This window comes from Xiphophorus maculatus, chromosome 13 (genome assembly GCF_002775205.1).
Source record: "Xiphophorus maculatus strain JP 163 A chromosome 13, X_maculatus-5.0-male, whole genome shotgun sequence".
In the NCBI taxonomy this organism is placed as follows: domain Eukaryota; kingdom Metazoa; phylum Chordata; class Actinopteri; order Cyprinodontiformes; family Poeciliidae; genus Xiphophorus; species Xiphophorus maculatus.
Window position 1 is genome coordinate 13,215,235 of NC_036455.1, and position 24,761 is coordinate 13,239,995.

Below are 24,761 nucleotides of genomic sequence, written 5' to 3' on the forward strand. Positions count from 1 at the left end.
TCAGTAGCAATAATAAAAATATTTTATTATGATTTTTATTTAATTATATGTATTATAATTGTAAATAATAAATCAATAATAAAATACTGATATTAATAAATAATGAATTAAAAATAACCAGGTTTGAGACATAAACATGTATGAATAGCCCAAACAAATATGTAAATATGTCAAACGTATTGTTTAAATTTATGTATATTTTCCTAATGAGCCCCATGATTAATGAACCAAAAATAAATTACAATGTAAATCAGGAGGTAAAAATTACAGCAGAGGAACAAAAAAAACCAAAAAAAAAAACAAACAGATGATAAATGTATTTTCTAAGTGTTTATACCTGACAGCTGTGCAGCCTGTCCTGGTGCTGGGCCTGCAGCCGGTCCAGTGCGGCCCGGAGCCGCTGTTTCTCCTCGGGGGGAACCGTGGAGTCGGGCTGCTCCAGCAGGGAGCGAGCTGATTGGCTGATCTGCAGCAGCTGCGCCTGCTGAGCCTGGAGCTGCTGCAGCTCCGACTGCGAGCGGACAGTCGAGGTTCACCGGTTAAAACTGACAGATTACTGAAAATACCAAACCTAAAAGTAAAAGTACAGGAATCAACCTGCAGCATCTCTGTGTGCGACTCCACAGCGCCCTCCGGTGGTGAAACGGAAGAGTCCAGCACATCCAGCGGCACTGCGACCCGGTCCAGTTGGCTGAAAGAGGAAAGCAGGGAGTCGATCTGGCTTTGGGTTTCCTGAAGCTCCTCCACCGCTTTCGCCTGCAGACCAGAAGGAAAGACTGAACGCCAGAATACAAAAACACAAATCTTACCAAGTGTTTTAGTCTAGTTTCTACTGGAAATCATTTACTACACTTAAAATAACACTTAGTTTATTGAGCAATAAACTAAGTACTGACCATTTTTACGCATTCATTATTTAAATAAAACAAAGTATTTAGGACTGAATCAATTAGATTAATTGCAATTATTCAATTATTGAATTCAGCTAATTGGTAATCAATCATTAGCTGGAGTAGACAGATTCAAAACAGGCAATTTTCAGAAAAAAATAAAAACATATTCAGAGCACTAATTTATCCAAAACAGTATGAAATACAAATAGATTTTGCATTTAAGATAAAAACAACTTTGTTTAAAAATATTTTTATTACTTGTAATAAGTTAGTTTTGTCTGATTTCTAGTGTACCAACATATATGCACTAGCAATTACGTAAATATTTGGTAAAAATGTTGTTTTTTTGCAGTGTAGCATCAGTCTGGATGTTCAGACTCGGCTCTCACCCTCTGCGTGTTCTGCTGTACGGTCGTGCTGATGGTGTCGTCGAGTTCTGACAGCGACGTGTTCGTGGAGTCCGTCAGGGCGCCGTACTGCTCCTTCAGTCTTTCCAGCGCCACCTGGAGGTTCTTCTTCTCCTCTGCGCTCAGATTGTCTCCTTTCTCTGCCATAAACTCCTCCACCGACCGGATGGCCTGAGCCACGCCGTCGGCTTTCGCCTGCAGGTTCCTCTGCATCTCCTGGAGCCAGGAAGAAGATCAAAATGATTAATCGTGATTAATCATTAACTGGAGTATACAGACTTTATTTTGAAATGTCTCTTTCCCACATCCTATAGATCTGACTGGTCCAAGAACAAAATACTAGTTTAACAAAAAAAATCCCAAAATTTTAATAATTTTGTTCATGTATGAAATATAAGTTAATCTTTCTTACAATTGAGGCATTAAGAATAATAAATATTTGCTACATTGAAACATTACAAACAAATCTTGTCAAGGTAACTGATCTTGATCAAATTAAATGCTTAAACAAAATATTAAGAAAGTTACACAAAAATGTTCCTGCTAAGTTTTCTGACATTTTGCAAATAGAAATTAATTAGTTATTCCAAATTACCTAGAACAAGAAAAGTTTAGTCTGATGTAACTTCAGTCAATGAAAAAAAAAAAAAGTCTATTTATCAGGTGAATGAAAATGTTTGGTTTCAACTATAACTAATGTTTTCCAAATTTAATCTTAGATTTCATCTTATTAGCAAACTGTGCAGTCTGTACGAACCCTGTGAGGTTAATGTGAGCCGTCATTCTTTACCTTCAGCTTTTTCTGCCTCTCCTGCAGGGCGCTGACGTCACCTGACTCCGGTCCAGCCCTCTGATTGGCCAGCAGGCCTGAGGCTCCGGCCAACCAGGCGTTGAGGCCTTCCAGTTTCTGAGAGCACTCTGCTTTCTGCTGCTGCACCACCTGAGAGAGACGAGGCAGCAGAGAGCCACACACAAAACAATGAGAAACCCCGACATTATCAACCTGACCTGCAGAGGGCGACAAAAGCATTTTGAACGTTTCCTCACTGATTCTGGCATTTGCAGCTAAACAGAACTCATGAAGTGCACACTTGGCCAAGCTTTGAGCAGATTGTGTCCAGAAATCACTCACTCACACACAGACTTAAAAACACACAACACAAAGAGAAATCAAACATGTATTTGTTTGTTTGTTTGCTGTTTTTCCTCCTCTTCCTCTGGGTTCAGAGTGACAGGAGGAAGAACAGTAAAGCGCCGTAGCCAGAAAGACGTTTTTTTGGTAGTCGTTACCGCGGTGATGCAAGCGATTTCTTCTGTGGCGATCTGGAAGAGCAATGCAAACAGGTTAATACAAAACACTTTGTAACAGACGTGCAGGTAAGGAAAAACACAGAGTGAGCAGCGGCAGCGTCGGGGTTTAGAGGAGCAGGGTTGTGTAGAGAACGGCTTCTGGAAAAAAAACTTGATCTGCTTCTTACATTTTCTTGCCAAAGTGACTTTATTTCATTCAGGTTTACAGACATTTGGATTTGTACACCTCTGTTAAAGTCTTTCAGGTTTAATGCCCAGACTTTGACTAGGCCAGAGCTCTGCAGCATGGGACTTTGGTCCTTCGTTCAGATGAAGCTTTGCTAAACTGAGTTCTGCTGCCATCAGGTTTTTAGAGAGAAGAGACTTCTTAATTCCTCCCTTCCAAACTGGTTCAGGGCTTTTTTAACTGTCCTGTCATGACCTTTAACCTTTAACTTAGCCTTATAGAGTGTGAGATGGCGCTCGTTTTGTCATTTATCTGAACCTTGCACCCTCTGACCCTGGGGTAAATCCACTAAGCTAAAGGTTTACCATTTTCTCTCTATAAAGTGTCAAAATAGTTTGGAAATTACAACCAGCAACTGTTGCTCTCTTGGTGATTCCATTTATGGGGCCCTTTAGAGTCTACAGGGCCCCATGAAAAGCTTTTCCGGCCCTGATTTGGCCCTCAGACCCTGAGTTTGACACAAGTTCTAGAGAATATAATCAACAAGTACTTTTATTTTCAATACTTTAGGTATTTTTAAAAGCAGATACTTACTCTTACTCAAGTTAAAATGTTGATGTGGTACTTTTACTAGAGTACTTTTTTGTAGTATATTTGTACGTTTCCTTAAGTATTTGCGTATTTCTCCACCTTTAAGGGTTCATAAGTTCTCCACACAACTGTTAAAGGAAACAAAATAATCCTTCAGGTTTTGATGGTTTGTAAAGGGATTAAATGGAAGTTAGTGGGTAAAAAATGAAGTCTGAAAGCTTGTTCAGAGTTAAATGCAGGGAGAGGAGAAGAGCAACAACTGAATCCCATTCATTTCCTTCCAAACCTCTCTCTCCCTCGCTTTTTTCCTTTCTCTGTCCTCCTCCTCTTCCTCCCTGCGCCTCTCTTGGCGCTGCCTCTCCTCCTCCTCCCTGCCGCGCTGCGCGGACAGAGCGCCGGCCCAGGCCTCGGCTCGGCTTGACGTGTGATGGAAGGCCGTCTGCAGCTGCTGCAGCTGCTCCAGGAGCCGCCTGCTCTGCTCGGGGGCCAGGTCCTGAGCGCGCTCAGAGATGAAGAGCTGGATGTCGGAGACCAGGCTGCTGACTTCGTCGGAGCAAGTCGACAGCGAAGACTGGAGCTCCTTCAGGGGGAGAGAAAGGAAAACCTCAGAGCTCGTTACCAGGAAAGAGCAAAACACAGCTAAGCAACGTCTCTCGCGTTGAAGAACACGTTGGCTTTTTTAAAAATGTCTACAAATCACCTTGATGCATGTTATCTGGCAGATTTTTAACTAGCATGAGATCTGGGCCATTAACACTGAAGCTGAAAATATTTTGTTTTTCATTTTGATTTTTTTGTTAATGGAACCAATTTATCTCCATATATTTCATGTTTGTATGAGATCACCTTGCAGAGATCCAGCTGCTGTGTGAGCCCATCCTTCCCCGCCGTGTCTCCGTCCATCTGAGCCTCTGTCTCACTCAACCAGGACAGCAGCCTGTCCACATGTTGTCCCAAAGATTTCTGCTCAGCTGCCACCACATCCTGAAAGAGTTCAAACCAACCTCTGAGCAATCCAGCCTCTGCTGTCGCTTCCATCCGCTATTTTCTGGCTCTCTTACCTTGCATGAGTCTCTGTGGTTCCGCAGACTTTGCAGGACGCTCTCAGAGAGCGACCGAGCCGCTTCGTAAGCTCGGGCTAAGCTCCGCCCATCTTTCTCCAAGGCCAGCAGTAGCTGCGGAGGAACGTCGGTCGGTCTGGGCTTCAACAGTCGCTCTGCAGCTTCAACTTCTTTCTTTATCTCAGGCTCCAAGTCGGAGAGTTCAAGGTCCAGAGTCTGGCGAGGGGATTAGAAAAGGAAAACAAACGTTTGATTGATTCTGTTGGGTTTTAATCCATAAACTGCTTGTCTAACTATGGGAACTAAGCAAAGTACTTTACCTCAGTCCGGTTGATGATGCCATCCAACGTGACGAGGCTGTGGCCCACCGACTGCTGCTGCTGTTTTAGTCGGACTTCAATGTGTCGGACCATGGAGAGCAGCGCTATGATTCGCTGGTCATGTTCAAGACATTCCTGACGCAATAATGATGACTGCAGGGAGACAATGTTTACATTTTTACATCCAAAGAGTAACAAATATTTATATCTGCAGCTAAATCTAAACAAAGCCTCATCGTACCTTGCTTCCTGTGGACTGTGCTTCCTCTTTGGTCGACAGAGTTTCTTGATTCTTAGAAACTTTTTCTTCGTCTTCTAGGCTCTCATTGCTCAGATCCACCTCAGTCACTTTTAGAGATTCAGATTCAATTGAAGCATCCTCTTTAGATAAAGCAGCAGTTTCTGGAGAATCCAGATGTTGCTGCAGGTTTGTTAAAGATTCAGAAACATCAGAGCTTTCAGCTGCAGGTGGCTGCAGGTTTTCCTTCCTTTTGCTTTTCTCAGAATGTGGGTCAGGAGCAGCAGGTTGAGCCAAGGACTTCCTCTCCTGTTTGCTAGAAACCTCCCGAGATAAATCTGTCAAGTCACTCTGGTCTAAGTGTAATCCTGCAGCTCGTTCGGTCTGACTTTTTTGGAGACTTTTGCCTCCTTCAGGGTCTTTCTGATTGGCTTTACCAACATCTGATGGTCTAGCAGGGTCACTGACTGACTGAACATCAGTGCTCACAGTTAAATCTTTAGACAATAATCTGCTTTCTGGTTGCTTTGCATCAGATCCTGAGGTTATTTTTATATCTTTTAGGTCAGAATCCACTTTTCCATCAGCTGTGATTTTCTCCAGCTCTGTCTGATCTTCAGCTGGTTTTTCACTCTTTGGCTTCTTGGTAGTTACACCAACTGACTGGTCATCATCAGGGCTCACATTCACGTCTTCAGTCAAAACTGTACCGTTTGACTCCGGTTCTGCAGGTGATTTTGTCATATATTTTGGATCTATCAGAACTGAGAGTAACTTCTCCACTTCAGGCTGATGTTTAGTTAGCATCTTTGGTTCCTTGGTAGCTGCACCAACTGACTGATCATCAGTATCAGTGCTCACCTTTAGGTCTTCAGACAAAATGTTGCTTTCTGGCTGTTGGTTTGTGCCAGATTTTGGGGTAATTTCCATATCTTTCAGGTCAGAACCCACTTTCTCATCTGGTCTTAGCTTCTCCACCTCTGGCTGTTCATCCTGACTCTTTGACTTCTTGGTGGTTGCAACAACAGACTGATAATTAATATCCTTCACGTCTTCAGTCAAAACTATGCTGTCCAATTCTGGTTCTGCAGCTGATTTTGTATCTTTTAGATGTGAAGTTGCCTTCTCCATTTCAGGCTGATCTTCAGATGGTTTCAGACTTCTAGGCTTCGTGGTAGCTGCACCAACTGACTGATCATCAATGCTCACCTTCACGTTTTCAGTCAAAACTTTTCCGTTCGACTCCAGTTCTGCAACTGAAATTGTCATATTTTCTGGATCTTTCATATGTGATGTTACCTTCTCCATCTCGGTTGGTTTTAGACTCTTTGTCTTATTGGTAGCTGCACCAATTGACTGATCATCAGTGTCAGTGCTCACATTGAGATCTTCAGACAAAATTCTGCTTTCTGGCAGTTGTTTTGCATTAGATTTTGAGATCATTTTTGTATCTTGCAGGCCAGAACCCATTTTCTCATCTGGTGTTACATTCTCCAACTCAAGCTGATATTTGGTTGGTTTTAGACTCTTTGATTTCTTGGTAGCTGCTCCAGCTGCCTGATCATCATCAGTGCTGACCTTCAGGTATTCCTTCAAAACCGTGCCGTCTGACTCCGGTTCAGGAGATTTTGTGGTGTATTTTGGATCTTTCAGATCTGTGGGTTCCTTCTCCATCTCAGGTTTGTCTCCAGTTGGTTTTAGCTTTTTGCTCTTCTTGCTTCTCTTACTTTTTGAGCCTGTTGGAAGAGTCTCAACATCTTTCTGCTTAGCCCTGATGTTTTCACTTGAAGATGCTCCAAGCGTCTCTTGTGCTGCAGGAATTTCTCCAGGTGTTCTCTGCAGCTCAATGGGGTCCTTTTTGACAGTTACTTGGTCTTTAGGTAAAGCAAAGCTTCTCCTATCAGCGTCACCTTCTTCACCGTTAGTTTCTGTCTTCTTACCGCCTGTTTTCCTTTGCTTCTTCTTCCTCAGCGCCTCCAGCTCTTGGGCTGCCTGTTTTTCACTCACTCCTTTCTCAAACACTTTCTTAAGAATGCTCTCTTTAGCTTTCAGAATCAAGGCTGCTTTCTCATCCTCTTTAAGACTTGACTTTGTCAGAGATTCTGCTTCTATGCTCTTCTGCACCTCTGGCGCTTCCAGTTGTCTAGCAATCAAAGCCTTCTCCATAAATTCCTTTTTTACCTCTTCCTGCTTAGAATCCTCTTGTGAAAACTTTAGTAACATTGTTTTAGCTTCATTTTCCTCCATCTCAGTGTTTGGTTTAAGAGAAACTTCTTCCTGCTCCATCACTGATTCCTCTTCTTCTACCTTCATGTCAACCTTCTCTGGAGTTCTACCTAATATTGTCCTGGTTGCATCTTCTTCTATCTCAGTGTTTGGTTCAAGAAGAACCGCTTCCTGCTCCTGATCTACCAAAACATTTTCAGTCTCAACTTTCTCTTCAGTCCTTTCCATTCTCTCGTCAGATGAAGGGTCAGTAGCAATTGGAAGGTAGGAGTCTGACTTCTGCACATTTGCATCTAATGTGATTTCTTCAGTGGTAACAGGAGCAACCTCTGGGATCTCTTTGGTTTCTGGACTGGTGTGATGAGTTTGAAGATCATGTTTCATCTCTGGAAGATGAGTTTCAGTTTCTACTTCTTTCCCTCTTGCCTTCTTTTTACTCTTCCTCTTCTTTTTGCTTTTGTTGTCTGACTCTTTACTTGTAGAAGAAAAGAACTGATCTGACTGCTCCACGTCAGTGCTGCTTTTGGTCTGCAAAGACTTAAGGTCCTCATTCTCTGCTGGAAACCCTGGGAAGCATCTGGGATCTTTGGTTTCTCTGTCTACTATAATTTCTTCTGACTTCACATCTTCAGACCCACGATGGACCATTACTGTGCTCTCAGTGGATCCACACTCCATGTACTCATCTTTTTCTGTCTCCTGGCCATCTTCTTTTTGGACCTCTTTGGTATGATCGATTATTACCCGAGTGGATTCTTTTACGAAACCTCTGGTTAAGTTCTCCCCTTGTTTTCCCTCATTCTCCATTTTGTCACTGGGTTCTTGTTGATGGTGATTATCCAGTTTTTGTGGCAGTATCTCTTGAATGGCTTGCTGGATTCTTTTTTCAACATTAGATGCAAACTTGGATAACAGATCCATTGACCTTTCAGGCTCCATTTCTGCTACCATCTCATCTTCGGGATGCAACAGTGACTGATCGGAAATTTCACTTCTGAACGTCTCGTCATAATTGTGCGTAACTTCTAAACCTCTAACAAAAGATGGAGATCCAGAGGACGTCCTAATGTTTGCAGCAGACATGCTTGCTTGACTGTCAGTTCTTGGCCCAGTAGCTAAAACAGTTGTAAAATGATCTGGAAAGTTTTCCTTTAGTGTCTCCTGGATCTCCAAAGCCAGGTCTCTTGTCAACAGCCGGGAAGTGATGGCATCACTAAGGTCTGACACTCGCTGTCCAGTTGCTGGATCAACCAAACCTCCTTTGACAAACTGGTTGGTGGCTATTTCTTTGACCATATCACCACTTACTAAACCTCTGGCAGAAGCTTCAGGCAGTGGGAGCCTCTCTCCAGTGTAGATATCAATGATCCCACCAGTGTCTGCCTGGCTTTGGAGCAACCTTACAGCTGGAACTGGATCAACCCACTTCAAAGCAACAGCCTCAGGGAGGGTCAGGGTCTCCAAGGTTTGCTTATCTTGAACACCTTGGAAGGGCTTCACCTCCAAGAAGCGTTTGCCTGTCTCAATATCAATCTTACCCTGACTCACAAGTTCTGAATAAGGCACAATCTGTGCAGTTTTTGGGTCAATTGTTCCCTGCGTTACCACCGGAGAAGCCATGACTTCAGTGGCCATCTTGTCATCTAGAAGACCCTTCGACACAGCTTCTGTCAGTGTCAACCTAACTCCATTGTCAGGATCCAAAATAGCTCCAGTTTTTGCCTGGAAAGTAATTGCTTCTGGTTTGGTCGAGGCACTGATTTTTCCTCGATAGATCCATTCTAGTTCCTCAAGCCCAGGAGCTATAGACCGATCCACTAGTCCTCTATCTACAGCATCAGAGACAGAGAGTCTCATTCCTGAAGCATGGTGGATTATGCCACCTTCAGCCACCTGTCTTGCCAACACCTGATATGCCTCATCAGATCTAATTAACCCTTTCTTAATTGCTTGTTCTAAGGGAACTGTAGACTTGGATTCAGGGTCAACAACACCCTCCATCTGCAGCTGTAAACTTGCCTTTCTGAGGCTTGTTGCAGAGTCTGTAACCTTTCCTTTGAAAGCCTTTTCAAGAGCAATCAGTTCTTCTCTTTGGTCTTCTTCAATTAGACCCAGGTTTGCTGCTAAAGTGACAGAGACTTTCTTATCCCTGCGTAAGTCGACAATCCCTCCAGATGCAACCTGGGCTTCTAGGAGTCGAGCAGCAGTGTTAGGATCAATGAGTCCAGCCTGAGCTGCATCTCTCACCCCACAGATCTGACCTTTCTCTATGTCCACAACACCGGCAAGGGTTTTATCTGACTTCAGGACACCCCACATAAGATCTTCATCTAGTAAGCCCTCCTGCATCACTTCCTCCAAGCTCAGCGACTCCCCACTGGTGGCATCTAGAAATCCCCCAAACAGGCCTGCTTGAGCCATCAACTTAACTGCTGTATGACCAGGAAGGACACCTTGAGCTACTGCTTCATCTGGCAGCAGCTTCTCTCCATCCTCTGTCATCAGACCTCCCTGTTTGAGCTCCAGGACCAATCTCTCCAACTCGGCGTCCTCCTGTTGCTCTTCCCCCAATGATTCATCAACTACAGTCTCTGATCCCTTGAAGTCAACGACTGTTTCAGACACACTTGCTAAATCGGTTGGAGAACTTTTTGTACCTTTGAATTCTTGAGCCTCTCTCAGATTTACCTCCTTACTTTCTTTTACTTTTGGCATTTGTTCCTGCTGTGTCCCACTTTTAATGCCTTCCTCCAATTCAAAATATGTTTTTATAATTGTATCTTTGACCTCTAGATGTTGAGGAATGGTTCTACCTACAGGATTGGCTTTGTATTTTATTCCTTCTTGATAGTTCCATAAAAACATTTCACTTTGCAAACTGGATCCTTCTTCTTTTTCTTTATGTACTTTTGTGTAAACAGAAAGTTCAGGATCAGAAAGACCATCTTTGTTTGTGGTTTCAGGTAACTTCTGTGGTAGTCTGATGTCCTTTCCACTGTCACTTGTATTCATCATTTCAAGGTTATCTACTGAAGTTTCCAGATCAGAGCAGTGTTCTTCTGCTTCATTTGGCATTCTAACATTTTCCCCACTGCCCAGTGTCTGCAGTTTATCTCCAGCCAACTTGTTTGATGACTCGGCTTCACTTGATTCTCCTGCAGCAAAACAAGAGTCTTTAACTACAAGCACCAGATCTTGGTCGAGGAGCACCAGCCTTTTTCCAGAATGCGCATCCACATAGCTGTGAGTCATGAGGTGAAAGAGAAGCTTGTCTTTGGCTTGAACTTCAGGATCGACCCTATCGGTTGGTGAAACTTCCCACATGAAGCTTGTAGGAGATGAGGAGCTAGTCGATCCCCAGCTCAGGCGGTTTAGAGAAGGAGTACCAGACTGGTTCATGTTGTAGAAAACGTCTGGTATATGAATGTCTCTAAGACATCTTACAACATCAGGTTCAAGGTCTTTTTCTGCAGCTTGATTAAGGGGTAACACTTTGAGGGTTTCTGGACTGTACAGCCCTCCAATGGCATGTCTCTGTCTTAAGATGTTTCTTGCTAGATCACCTGATATCACTCCTTGTTGAAGAGCCTCTGCAATGGGCATCAGCTCTCCAGATTCAGGCCAAAGGAGTCCTGTAAAAGTCCAAAGAGACTCAAGAACCAACAGAGCCAAACGAGGGGAGAGAAGGTCCCTGCGAATGCTCTCCTCTAAATCCAGGCGTTGCCTACTGAGCGGGTCAAGAATCCCCCCATTCTGCAGTTGTCGTGCTAACATAGCACAAGCTAAATCCTGGTCCATAAGCCCATGACGAACAGCCTCACCAACTGTCAGCCGGTGGCTAGAACGTGGGTCACTAATGCCACCGGCGAACAGCTGGGCCTCAAGAAGCCTCACGGTAACCGCCCGGTCTATCAGTCCCTCCTGGACGGCGCGGAAGATGCCAACTTTTCTTCCAGATCGGAGGCAAACGGTTCCTCCAGGTTGCTGTTTGACAGGAAGGAGGAGGAGACCTGAGTCGTCATCAGGAATACAACGCAGCTTCAGTTCTTCTATGTTGACCTTTTCAGCTGTGTTTGGATCGAGCAACTCTTTGTGTTGAATTCTAGAGTAAAGTTTGTTTAAGATCCTGGAAGGCAAAACTCTCATATCCTCTGCTTGCTCCAAACTCATGATTTTCCCACATGAATCTCTGAGTCCACCACTGTTCATCTGAAGTTCAAGAATACGAAGTCCAACCTCTTCTGTGATCAACCCTGACTCCATGGCTGCAGCTACGGGCAAAAGTTTTTGGTCACCTACAGACTCTTTTATCAACTCCATGGCACTCTCAAGTTCCGCTAGTGACTGACAGGTGTGAGCATCAATGAGGCCTTCAGTTAGACCGTGATCCAATGAATAAACCCTTGACGAGTCTGGTCGGACGAGTCCACCCGTGACCAGCTGGGCCTCCAGCAGAACACTGCAGGTGTCCTGGTCGATGAGACCCCGTTGGGCTGCCTGAAACACCGAGAAGGTTTCCACGGTTCCCAGGTCGATCACTCCTCCAATGGCAGCTCGGTTCTGAAAAAGAACGGAAACAAATATCCAGTTCAGATTGACTTAAATAATAAAAGGGTTACAAAACTCAGAACTACTACTACTATTCTGTTATTGTGTTAAAATATACTAATTAGATGTAAGGAAATGAGAAAAAAAGACCCACCACCACTTGCCACAAATTCTGTGTATTAAACAGTTTAGTTGAAACTTAATCTAAACCGAGCACCAAGCATGCAAGAAGCAAATTGTACCAAGACATGCAGAAAAAGCTCTAGAGTGAGTTTACACATAACCAATCGTGAGCATGAAGGGCATTAATTTTGGACTTTAATGATTTATTTAAACACTCACTCTCACACAAAGAGCAGTGCCAGAATTTATGACATAAGCTTACTGATGGCTACAAAAACGATGCATCTTCTGAACAATCAGGGTGAATTTAATTAATCCGATTTAAGGATTTAAAGACAATAATTAATGCGACATTCAAGCCCACAATGAGGAGAAGTTAAAGTCAGAGTGGAAATTTAAAAGTACAGAAGAAAGGAAGAGATAAAATCAGAGGAAGAACAAAAGCTGTTTAAATTAACAGGCACTGGTAAGAGAGAAAGCGAGCGCTACTTACCGTCCGGGCTCGTCTCGGTGCGGCTCGGCAACGCGAGGCACGACAGCTGACAAGCTTTCTGCATGTTAGCTCCTCCACACTGACATGACCCTGCATTGTTGTGATCTTTTAAACACTAAGCTTAAACAGATACCTGGAGTATGATAAAGCTATAAAACATCTGGCCGTGATTGCTCCCTGAACTTATTCCTAAAAACTCTCCTCAGTTTCCATTTCTCTCTGATCCTCGGCTTGTGATGTCCACATTTCTCCTCTGGCAGCTGTTAGTGAGTTTCAAGCACAAACGCTGGTTTAAAGTTTCACACATTAATAAAATGCATTAGAAGAAACATAAAATGCCATTCTCACGCACACACACACTCTTGTGATCTGGACACAACATGCTCAAATGGTGAGGTGAGTATTTTTGTTGGTGCCTTGCACAGCTGGCCTTCAGGTGCACTGACTCACTGCAAGAAATTTCCTTCAAAATCACCCAGGAACTAAATTCTCCAACACATTCGATTCGATTTTGATTGATGCCAACAACAGGAGACAAACACTTTCACAGATTTAAACACATACATGGATAAACGTAAGCAGGAAGCTTTGACTTTTAAAAAAGTTTCTTAAAAATTTCAAGAAACTTTCTTAAAAATCAACAGGAAGTACATTCTCAAACTGATTATGCTGCTGCAACAAACTACAAACACCAGGAGACAAACATTTTAACAGATTTAAACACATACACGGATAAATGTAAGCGGGAAGCTTTGACTTTATGTTTCAGGTTTTCTACTGCGCAGCAACAGAAATGACGGTGAAGCTGTTTCTACTCTGATGCATCAACGTTCTAACAATGCATCACTCTGCTGCTTTTACACTTCAAAAACAAAATAATACCAAGTATTTTTGTCTAGTCTGTAGTGCAAATATCTTACACTTCAAATTTCAAAGACAATACTAACTTACAAATTACTTTTCATTAGGATATATGAGATTGTTTTAGGTCTATAATTCCTTAATATTGATAAAAAGTACTAGTTTTTCCTAAAAAAAAAAAAGTACTTTTGATGAAGAGTAATAGTTTTTATCAAAAGTACTAGTTTTGAAGAAAACTGGAAAACAAGAACTTTTCTAGTAGAAACTTCTATTAGTTTCAAAACTAGAAACATAATAATTTGATAAAGTAATTTTTATCAAAATACTTTGAAAAAAGTATAAAGTAGTTTTTACGGTTTTCATCAAACATTTGATAACTTTTCTAGTTTTTCAAAACTAAAAATGTAGTTTGTTTTACTTTACAAACTACTTTTTAAAATAAAAAGGTAGTTTATACTGCCACTATACTTACTTATAAGCGAACTAACCTGCCAGCAACACGCTCTTTTTAATCAATATAAGCTCAAAATAATCTCCTATTTCTTGCTGAAAAGTTACTTGCAAGTTAGTTTTGTCTTATTCTAAGTGTACTAAGATACTTGAACTAGACTACTAGGTAGGATTTTGTGTTTTTGCAGTGTTTTATCGCTATCATGACTGGAGCATCTACTGCTGCACCACTCAGGCCCTGGATGTTAGCAGCTCAGCATGTGTTTGTTTTCTGATGATGATGATGATGATAGTGAAAATGAAGATGAAAGGAAGGACTGCGGGGTTTTCATGAGGTGAGGATGGATCACTCCATGCAGAGACGCGGTTCAGACTCCGTCATCCAGATAAAACCTGGTGGATCTTAAATTTCTTCTTCAGCTTTGAATCCTCTGCTCGTGTCTGAACAGCGTCTGTGATGTTTGTTAAACCGAATCAATGGCGACGTTTTCTTTGTGAACACACAACATGCTGACACACAGACGCTCGCCGACCCACAAACTCAACATTAGCCTGCAAGCGTGTTGAGACTCAAAGCCACGTGTTTTTAAAAGAACCTCAGTTATTTCTCCTGAATCTGTCCTAACCGGAGCTCGGTTCTGTCATAAACCTCTCCGTCTCGCTTTTAGCCCATCTACCTTTCTCTCCTCCTCTCTGGCCAGCTGCTGCTCCAGCTGCTGCAGCTGCTGGGTGGAGCTGTCCAGAAGCTGGTTGTAGGTGGCGGTCAGATCGTCCAGCTGAGCCTCCACTGCAGCGCGCTCCTCCGGGGACAACCTGGAAAAACAGCAGGACTAAATGTTACAGAAATGTTTCTGCATATAAAGTAAACAGTTAAAATGAGATTTTTGTGCTACAGTGGTAGAAAATCATCGCCTAATAATGATTTTGAGATTTCAAAGCAGCAAAAATGTCCCTCAAATTGTTTCAAACAGTAGAGAAATAAGGCACCTGAACTTTTCGTCCACTTTCCGAACCTGGATACAATGACTAATACAATTACTAGAGTAGCCAGAGGATACGTTTTTACAAAACAACATCCAAAATTAAACACAACAACCCAAAACAATAAATAAAATAGGAAATAAAAACTAAACAATTGAAACATAAATAAATAGGATTATGAAGTCTGTAAACAAAAAATACTAATCAGAATGGAAATTACTGAGCTAATTTTACTTAATCATGTGATTACAGTTGATTATTGGTGTGTGATCGTACTTGCTGGCCTGTTTGGAGCAGAGGAAGCCCTGCGTGCTGCGGATGGCCTCGGCCACCTGCTCCTTCCTCCCCGCCAGCTGTTCGCTGATGGCCTTCAGAGGAAACACATGAAGATCAGATCAGCAGCCATTTTCAGACAACATTTCACCGCTACGGAGCCGTGAGCTACCTGCTGAGCCGCCAGCGAGGACTCGGCGCTGGGGCCGCCGGTCCGACCCCGCAGACCTTTGACCCAACCCAGCAGCTCTGAAACCTGGCCCACCCTGGCCTGCTTCTCCTCCTCCACCTCTTTCTGCAGGGATGGAGGGAAGAGAGGAGGAAGTGTTAGCATGAGAGGCAAACGGATGGGATCGGCTGTTACTGGGGTAAAAGCGGGTCGGACCTCCTCCTCCTCCAGTCTCCTCAGGGCGTCACTGATGTACTTCACATGCTGGGTGGTCAGCGTCACCAATGCCGTGTAGCGCGTCCGCAAATCCATGAACTGGAAACAAATTCACCAGAAAACAAAGACTCACCGGGGAAATTTCAGGTAATATCAATATATAATCAATACAATAATACGTATTGATTGTACCGAGAACGACTCGTTACCTCCTGAGTGATGGCGTCAGACGAAGAGTGCATCCTCCTCCTCTTCACTGGGGATTTATGCATCGACTCCACAAACGCTCTGTAGGTCATCAGCTGCAGCTCATAATCCTACAGAAGAAATGCATCATGGGAATTTACTGACATGTAAAACAGGCTCATCGGACGGATGGACGGATTCTCACCTTGACGGAGGTGCAGTACTGTTTGGAGTAAGTCTGGCACTCGTCTAGTTTGGTCTGGTTCTGCTCGATTTCAGCCACCAGCGCCTGAAAACAAGAGTAACCATGACAACGGTTAGCTGACGGCCCAGCGGTGCCCCGGCGGCGCTCCGAGGCGAGGTGAACGGACCGTCTGCTGGGCCAGCTGCTCCGACAGCGCCCTGCTGTCCGTCTGTCCGGCCTGGGCTCTCTCCTGCCTCTCCGTCGTCTCTTCGATCCACCGGATCAGAGCCGAGTGGTTCTGTCTGTACTGCTGCAGAGCCGAGCCCAGAACCTCCAGGTCCGACCACCTGCAGGTACAAACAATAGAGAAGTTCCTACAGTAAAAATCACGCAGTTTCAAGGAACGTTTTCAAACTTTTAAATCACTTTGGAGACAAAAACAATACAAATTAACTAAAAAAAGATAACTTCACTTCTTTACAATATATTTATTATTTCTATTAGTAATGTCTTGTTATAATATTCTACGCAAGGGACAGGAAACTAAAATATGATGAAATTTAATGTTTTGAAATGTCTCACTCACCAAACAAAGTACCAATTTAACAAAAAATTTCCCATTTTAAATAATTTTGTTTAATGTATAGAATATAAGTCACTGAGCCAGTAGGAATCATAAACATATCATTTTGAACCCAGCAGAAGGAAACCTTGGCAGCAGCCTACCGTGTCTCCGTTTGCTGCTTGACGCCGCTCCACCTCTCTGCCATCTGATTGGCTCTCTCCTGGTAGCGTTCCAGCTCAGGGCTGCGGTCCACATGCAGCTTCCCGAGCTCGGCACCCGCCTCCTTGGCCCGGCCCAGCTGGACCTGCAGGGCCTGGAAGGTCTCCTCTTGTTCTGAAAGCTCCGCCTGCCACCGCTAAAAAAACCACAAAACGACGACAATCAACTGCGACGTAATAAATACGCTTCAGGGCTGAAACGATTAATCGGATCAATCGATTATTGAAATAACGGACTTGAAGTCTTAACACGACATTTTGTAGTACTAGCATGATAATAATAAAAGTAACAAAATAACTATTTATTACAATTTTTAGGTAACTTCATGAACCCCACAAACACAAATATTGCTCCTGAAAAATATTCCCATTGTTTATGCGCTTCTTTAAGACACAAGTCACATCAAAAGGTGATTTTTGAGTGTGATATTTGCAAATGTATCAATATCTGCTTATACTCTCATTGAACAAATTGTTTAGAAAATTGCAAGATTAGGACAGTTCTAACGATAAGTCAAAATTTCATGATAAAGGTTCAACTTTATGATAAATGTTCAACATTAGAGTCAACTAGCTTTTTCCTGACGATAAAAAACTAAAAATATCAATGGATGTGATAAGATAAACTCCTGAAAGTAAAAACGACTGTAAACTGGTTTACAGTAGAAAAGGCAGAAACAATTAATCTGATTAAACATGATTAATCGATTATTGAAATAATAGTCAACTAATTTAATAATCGATTGTTAATTGGAGTATGCAGACTCAAAAAAACATCATTTGCTTAAAGAACAACACATTTAGATCAGTAATTAAGCCAAAACTGTACAAAAAATATTTACACTTTGCATTTAGGATACAAATAAAACCTCCTTTGTCTGTAAATATGTTTTAGCTTCATCCAGTTCAGAAAAAATCTCATATTTAGCTTGTTTTGCTTCCAATTATTAATCAGTTAACGCAAAAAATAATGTTACGTCCAGCAGGGGGCGCTGAGCTCTTCACATGTTGATGTTAGAAAGATGCAAATTCATCGTTTGCTACAAATGATGCAATGTTAAGTTAATATTATTGTATTTTAAACAATCAAATATTTATTTTTTGTTTAAAAAAGGAAGTGAATTATTTATTTGCATCTTTTAATGCATTTCTAAAATTGTATAAAAAATGTGCAGAATGAATTAATAGGTAAAATAATCGTTAGCTGCAGCTGTGAAGCGTCTGAATCAGTTTTTACCTCCAGCTGGTCTCTGAGGTTCTGGATGGCGCCGGTGTCAGCGGGAACGATGTCCTCCTCGCTCAGTCTGTTCTCGTACTTCCTGACCTGGCTCTCCGCTTCATCTAGGCTCCGCGTCAAAACGTCGACCGTTTTTAACCTGAACAGGTGAAAAATTAAAAAACATTTCAAATAATAAGGAAGCAAAACGTTCCCCTGTGTGGTGAGTGAATAAAAAGGTTCACTAACTTCTCCAGGTAGAGCGCCGACAGGTTGTGCAGCCTGTCGGTTCTCTCCACGGCCTGACTGAGCTGCGAGCGCAGGACGGGAACGCTGGAGGACGACGGCTTCTCCTCGAAGAACCGGACGCAGCGCCGCGAAACGTCGCCCAGACCGCAGCGCAGCGAGTCCAGTTCAGACTGCAGCTTCTGGAAAAAACAGGAAAATAAATGTTTTATTTAAGTTTTCTCTCTCTTAAAGCTGCAGAATAAAAGAAAAGGTTTTGTTGTAAAACTGTGAAAAGATCAATCTCTTCTACGTTCTCCAAGAATTGCTGAGGAAATGCAATAAAACAACCAATCACAACAAAGGGGAGGGGCTTAGCGCTGTCAATCAACCTTATAAATTCGCTGCTAAATATGCTAATGACAATGAAACAACTTACCTCTACAGGAAATATGTTTATTTGCCGTCATTGGTTGCTATGCTAACTGGCCTTGGCGTTCACAACATGTTATGCTAGCAGAGCAGAGAGCAACAAGCAGTGCCAGATCATATTGTGATTGACACCGCTAAGACCCGCCTCCTGGCTTTGATTGGTTGTTTCCAGTTAGCACTGGGAAAAGATCAGAAGCTATTTTTTTTGACAGATTATCTGTCTCATAAATTATCACCACATGGTGATAGTTTCAACAAATATGTAAAAAATAACTTTTATAAAAGTTACATACAGCAGCTTTAAAAGTCTTATTTACTTTCTTATTTATTACACACTTATTTTGTTCATCATTTTCTTCAAATAAATACTCAATTTAGTGTAATTCCACCTAAAAAAATTAAATAAATAATAATTAAATAAATAAATAATTTAACTTTGTAGGAAAACATTCCCAACAGCATGTTTACAAAAACTCTTTTTGAAGCTTAAACTTTTTAATTCCTGATTTATAAAACCAATTAGACATTTTATCCACTTTTCCTACACAGGAAGGGCATCCAGTTTCTACAACATTAACAGGTGTAGTTTCCGTTTTCCCCCAGCAGATGGAGCTCAGACTGACCTCTTGCTCTGCAACCTGCAGCGTGTTGTCGAAGCCGGCGCTCGACAGCCGGCTGGGAGGCGGAGTCTCGATGGCTCTCATCAGCCGGCGCTCGGCCTCGTCCAGACGCAGCGTGACGTCCTGCAGCTCCGACAGGTACGACCGCGACACCGACTCGTCTTTCTCCGCTGCGCAGAAAGAGAAACACTGGTCACAAACAGGCTACGCTCTCATGATCAACTCACATGTTTGGCTGAAATGTGATTTTCTGGTCTTTCATGCTAATAATTAAACCCAAAGGGAATCAGATTTCTCTGTGAAAGGTTTTCCAAAGCACAAGAGAAGAACGTGAACGTCCCACAGCAGCGCGTTGTTTACAGAATAATGGATCTCTCTGGATTAATTTTAAAGTTTATTCAGCAATCGAAGCCGACATTATGGTCATGAAATCATAAAAAGACAAAGGAAGCTGAAAAAAAGGGAAAGCAAAGCTAACAGCAACAGCTGTTTGTGGAGCATCGACTGCTGATTCAATCCAAAGTCTGTTCTGATGTGTAGTCAGAGCTAAGAGTGGTGGGATTATGAAGTGATGCGTTCACTGACTCAACTGTCAACGTCTAACATTTTTTAAACACAAAAACATGATTGAGCAACTGGTGGACCACCAGGGTAAGATAGATTCTGGGGGGAAATTATGACCATGCTTATTGTTTTATTTATGCATATATCATATTTAATTACTTCATATCACACTTATGTTTTTCTATTCTATTTATATAAATATTATATTTCTTATTGTTACATTTGTATTTACCAATATTTAACACCTTGGATGAAGTAACTTGTCAACAAATAAGCAATTTTCCCTTGGGAATCAATAAAATATATTCTATTCTACATCGGCCAATCAGATTGCTTCAAACAACCTCAACTTCCTGTTAGTGATTAAACATGGTGCTAGGAGACATAGAGCTTTGACTACTTTTAAATATCGTGTTAATAAAACTCAAGACGATGTCGCTGAAAAGATCGGGATTGGGTCGTTCAGAAAAAGCGTCTTCATGTCGTATTTTCCTGCTGTGTGAATGTAAACTGAAGCTTTTGGCTCGGTGGCGCCCCCACCTGTTTCCATGTGGAGCAGCAGGTCCTGGCAGTGCTGCTGCGCCTGCTGAGCGTCCCGCTCCAGCTCCCGTCTCTCGGCCGCCGTGAACAGCGAGCTCTCCCTGCTGTCGGACAGGAAGTCGGCCAGCTGGGACGCCATGTGGTCCAGCAGCTGCTGCCGCTCCGACGGACTCTGACTGCGAACCTGACGCAGGAAACAGGCGGAGAACGGAGGTGAGACCTTCAGATTAAAAGCCTGGGACTTTCTGAGGAGTCGTGTGAGACTCACAGTGTCCAGAGTCCAGCCGGAGACGGACCGGATGTCTTTGAGGACGTAGTGCCACGTCACCACGCTCTTCATGTTCACATGCAGCTGATGCCACAGAGACATCACCTTCTGGTAGAGCTGCTCCGCCCTGAGGTGACAGGAAACAGTCAGCGCGACGCGACGCAACCGAAGCCCTCAGCTGCTTCAGAACACGCAGTCAGCCCTTTACATAGTTCCTTTAAATGTTTAATTGTTCTTTAAAAACTGATTAAAGATGTGTATTATTTTGTGTATGATTTTATATAATCTTGACCAAAAAAATTATTTATTACCATCATCCATTTTTTATTTATGCGGTCTTGTTTTTATTTTTAATATATTTTATTTTATTTGGTTTTATCTCTTCATTTTTTAAATTAAAATATATTATTTTACTCATTAAAGATGTTTCTTCTTTAATTAAGGTAGTTAATATAAATTAGTAAAATCCATCTACATGCTTGTGATGCATAAATAAAACAGAAAAGTTACTGTCATATATATATATATATATATATATATATATATATATATATATATATATATATATATATATATATATATATATATATATATATATACAGTACAGACCAAAAGTTTGGACAGACCTTCTCATTGAAGGTGTGTCTGAACTGAGTATATATATAATTTATTTAGATTTTTTTACTTTGTATTTTTTCCTTATTTTATAATCATTTTATTAAACTGATTAAATATGTTTCTTACAAAATCCTAATTATTCTCTTTTGATTTATTTCTGTCTTATTTATTTTTTGTTTTATTTTATTTTTTTACTCATTAGGGACTTTATAAATCAGGACATTTAAACTGGTAAAATCCATATGATGCTTGTGATCAGCATGTTTAAACTAACTATAGAAATAAGACAGCTCTGTTGTTTTTATCATTTTTTTAAATTTACCTAAAAAATAGTTTTTTATTCTTTGAACTGACTAAAAGTGTTTCTTGTGACGAGCATATTTAAACTGTACCTAAAGAGAAAAGTTAGTGTAACAATTCTGATCTGAGGGCCATTTGCAGCCATGGGTTGATTTTGTTTTGGCCCCTGGACTTTTATTCAGATAACAGGATAAATTGCGGTTCATCAGTTTGATGCAGATTGAAGTTAGACGTTTCAAAAAAGCCGTAGAGTTTGAGTCGGACCTGCTGGACGTGTCGATGGCCTCCTGGTTGGGGGGAGGGACGGTGAAGCACACGGAGGGAACCATGGCTTCATTCCCAGTCGGGCTGATCACCTTCCACTTGGTGCGCTGGGAGTTGTCCTCCAGCACACACTCCTCGCCTCGGTTGATGGTGATCTGAGGCGGGAGAGGAAATATGGGAGAAAATTAACAGAAACATTAGAATAAAGGCAGGCAATTATGAAAGTTTGAGAAAATGAAAGAGATTAGAGACAGAATGGGACATTAGGGGTCAAATCAAGCAGGAGGAAAAAGAAAAAAGCAAAGAGCAACAGACTGATCATGAACATAAAATGAAAACAAATCATGAAGCTGCAGAGATCCTGGAATGATCATGGGATCAGAGGAACTGGGACGGAAACGAAGAGGCTTTGCATCAACAAAGCTTAAACAGAAAACGTTCTCCAAACCCTGCGTTGGGTTTTCCTGACAGTCTGATCAGAAACCCAGCTGTTAGCGATTAGCATTTAGCTTCAGTTTAGAATAAACTGCCTTTCTCGCCCCTTCCCTGCACACAGACACACACGTCAATAATGCAAAGCTCGGCACAAACAAGGAGTATATGGAATGCATTCAGAGCTCGTCGTTTTCTGACTGAATGTGTTCAGTTCAGTGAGCGCCTCCGACTCTTATCAGCTGATGTCAGACAAACAATAACAATCATTTTCTGTAAATATTCTGCATTGGAATTTACCTTGTATCAGAATGTTTATATATAATTTATATGCATTTTATTTAGATCCTGCCTGTTTCTGTGTGCTTTACTCTGGTAAATGTATTGCGTTGCACTAATATTTATTAGTTGTTCTAATAGTTAAGGCAAAAAAGCAAAAGTTGAATAAAAAGAATCCAGAAGAAATATTCACAGATTTACTGCAAATATTTAAATCCATGTTTAATCATAAAGGTAGCAAGTTATTGTCATATGATTATTTTTTTCTTTTCACATTTTATTGTTTAATTGTACAGTTGTTTTAAAATATTTTAATTTAGATTTGACTTTGCAGTTTATTGTAAGTCGGGTTATCACAACTACAGAAACAAATAAAAACAATCTAAAAAAATTATTAGAGATTAGTCCAATAATTTATTTAATCTGTAAAAAATGTATTATGAGGAGTTAGTTGCAAGCAGGAAAAATGTGTTTTACAAAATTGGTTTTAAAGATAAGATAAGATTTATTGTCATTGTCATCAACAGATTACAAGAAGATTGAGATTTGCTCGACTCGAGTTAAGATGCAGGTTATGTGTATATACATAATATACCAAGATAAAGAAATAAATAGTACAAAATGAGAAATAAAGAGACATCAGAAGATGGTTGCAGCGCCTGGAGGTGTCGCAACAGAATTGACATTTTTAACAAAGTGGTGTCAAGAGCAGAAGTTCTTATGCCTTTGAATTTAGTGCCATGATTGCCATCGGGTAAAAACTGTTTTTTAGGCGATTTGTCCTGGTTTTTATTGCTCTGTATCTCTTGCCTGATGGCAGCAGCTGGAAGAGACCATGGCCAGGGTGTGAAGAGTCATTTAAAATGTCCAAAACTTTCTCGTGGAGCCTGGAAGTGTAAATCTGTTCCATAGTGGGGAGGGAGCAGCCTATGGTTCTCCAAACTAATTTTTATCAAAATGTTGAGATAATTTCTCAACATACGTGCTCTAATGCTTAGAACAATTATAGTAGCACAGAACATATTAAGCCCCATTTTATTTGTGTTCTGTTTATTTAATTTATTTAATTTAATTTATTCATCTCATTAAATATTTGTTTTGTATATTTTTGCTTCGTCATTTACAGGTTCATGTTTCATGTCTGTTATGGGATTCATTGTGTGAAACATCAGAAGTAAAATAATAAATAGAAACGATTTTATTTTATGGGTAAATAAGCAAATAAATCAAACTTAGAGAATTATGTTAAAAAGTCTTAAATCAGCTGATAAGGAAGCGAGGGAGTGAGAATCTGAGGTTAGAGAAGGAGAAGAGAGGCAGCTATACCTGAACGTTTGTCTTGTCAGGCCGACCGACAGACGAGAGGAGGAGGAGGAAGAGGAAGAGGAGGAGGAAGAGAAGGAGGAGGAAGAGGAGGAGGAGGAGGAAGAGGTGGGGAGGGGGGTGGAGAGAAAAAAGAAAGCGAAGCAGAGAAAGATTACTGTGGTGCTCGACTCTCCAGAGCCTCTGTGACACTTTGAACCGAACCCCAAACCCAAACTGGAAGCTCCGGTGTTCAAACACACCGACCCAGCAGAACCTGCCGCTAAACATAGCAGCCGAACATCCAGGGGGCGCTGCTGAGAAGCTATGGGATCCTGCTTGGGACACATTTAGATTAATATGCTTTTAGACTCCCTGAAGACGGCCAAGCTAACGGTCCGTCAGAACCAGCAGGACGGATACTTCATCTCCTCTGAACCCAAAACATCCTCTGGGTTATTTTCTACATTTCAACAGGAAAACTTTCTGGATCCTGATCGGTTTCTGATTAAATGTTGGAGCTGAAAAAAATAAGAATTCTGACTTTTTCTCAAAATCAGAATCATTTAAATAAATTTGGGACAGTGTGAATAAAATGCAGGTTTACAAATTCTTACTGCAAGGAAGAAACAGTTTATGAAAATAATTACATAACTAACAACATAGCTGACAGAACGTCTGGTTATTTATTTGGATTTTTGGCTCACAATTAGAATTAAATCAGGTTAAAGTCAAAATTTTATTTATTTATTTATTAGTGACCCTAATCCTCTTGATTTCTAGATGCTAAAATAATATTAAAAAGGTTTCAGTATTTTATATTTATTTGATATTTCCTGAGCTGCAGTCCATCAGGAATAACTTAAACTGGGAATTTGACTCAAATAGACCAACATCTGATTGGTTAAACTGGGCCGCAGTTTACCTGCAGATTGGCCACATTGTCACTGTTAATAAACGTACAATACACTCCAATACAGGTATATAAAATTATTTATTACCTACTAAAGCATTGAAATTAATTTTATTAAGGACTTCCACATTTAATTTTTTTTATTCCGTAAATTATTTCACATTAAGATAATTTCAGATTTAATTAATTAATGCATTACTGATTTTATTATAAAAGGATTTATCAAAAGCCGTGTAAATTTAATAGATTGTAGCACTTATTTTCCTGACTAGTTTAATAATTGAACTAATTCTTGATATTTAAATGAA

At 41.2% G+C, this 24,761-nt stretch overlaps 1 protein-coding gene across 13 annotated transcripts in view; it reads right to left on the reverse strand.

The window, feature by feature from the left end:
- Positions 1-24,761, reverse strand: part of LOC102220865 (microtubule-actin cross-linking factor 1) — a 128,391-nt gene that overhangs the window by 86,500 nt on the left and 17,130 nt on the right. For 12 of the 13 annotated variants that reach the window (XM_023345480.1, XM_023345488.1, XM_023345487.1 and 9 more), the window contains exons 18-41: positions 23,565-23,576; positions 21,528-21,682; positions 20,346-20,472; positions 20,078-20,261; positions 18,977-19,143; positions 17,946-18,124; positions 17,718-17,856; positions 16,424-16,617; positions 15,885-16,044; positions 15,719-15,802; positions 15,537-15,644; positions 15,328-15,426; positions 15,115-15,237; positions 14,946-15,037; positions 14,366-14,501; positions 4,991-11,773; positions 4,750-4,902; positions 4,430-4,645; positions 4,215-4,352; positions 3,655-3,948; positions 2,091-2,240; positions 1,283-1,516; positions 598-756; positions 338-511 (exon numbers count right to left, since the gene is read on the reverse strand). In XM_023345480.1, the coding sequence (XP_023201248.1) occupies positions 338-511; positions 598-756; positions 1,283-1,516; positions 2,091-2,240; positions 3,655-3,948; positions 4,215-4,352; positions 4,430-4,645; positions 4,750-4,902; positions 4,991-11,773; positions 14,366-14,501; positions 14,946-15,037; positions 15,115-15,237; positions 15,328-15,426; positions 15,537-15,644; positions 15,719-15,802; positions 15,885-16,044; positions 16,424-16,617; positions 17,718-17,856; positions 17,946-18,124; positions 18,977-19,143; positions 20,078-20,261; positions 20,346-20,472; positions 21,528-21,682; positions 23,565-23,576 (10,260 nt within the window). The remainder of the gene's footprint in view (positions 1-337; positions 512-597; positions 757-1,282; positions 1,517-2,090; positions 2,241-3,654; positions 3,949-4,214; positions 4,353-4,429; positions 4,646-4,749; positions 4,903-4,990; positions 11,774-14,365; positions 14,502-14,945; positions 15,038-15,114; positions 15,238-15,327; positions 15,427-15,536; positions 15,645-15,718; positions 15,803-15,884; positions 16,045-16,423; positions 16,618-17,717; positions 17,857-17,945; positions 18,125-18,976; positions 19,144-20,077; positions 20,262-20,345; positions 20,473-21,527; positions 21,683-23,564; positions 23,577-24,761) is intronic. The other variant, XM_023345479.1, reaches the window with a different exon arrangement.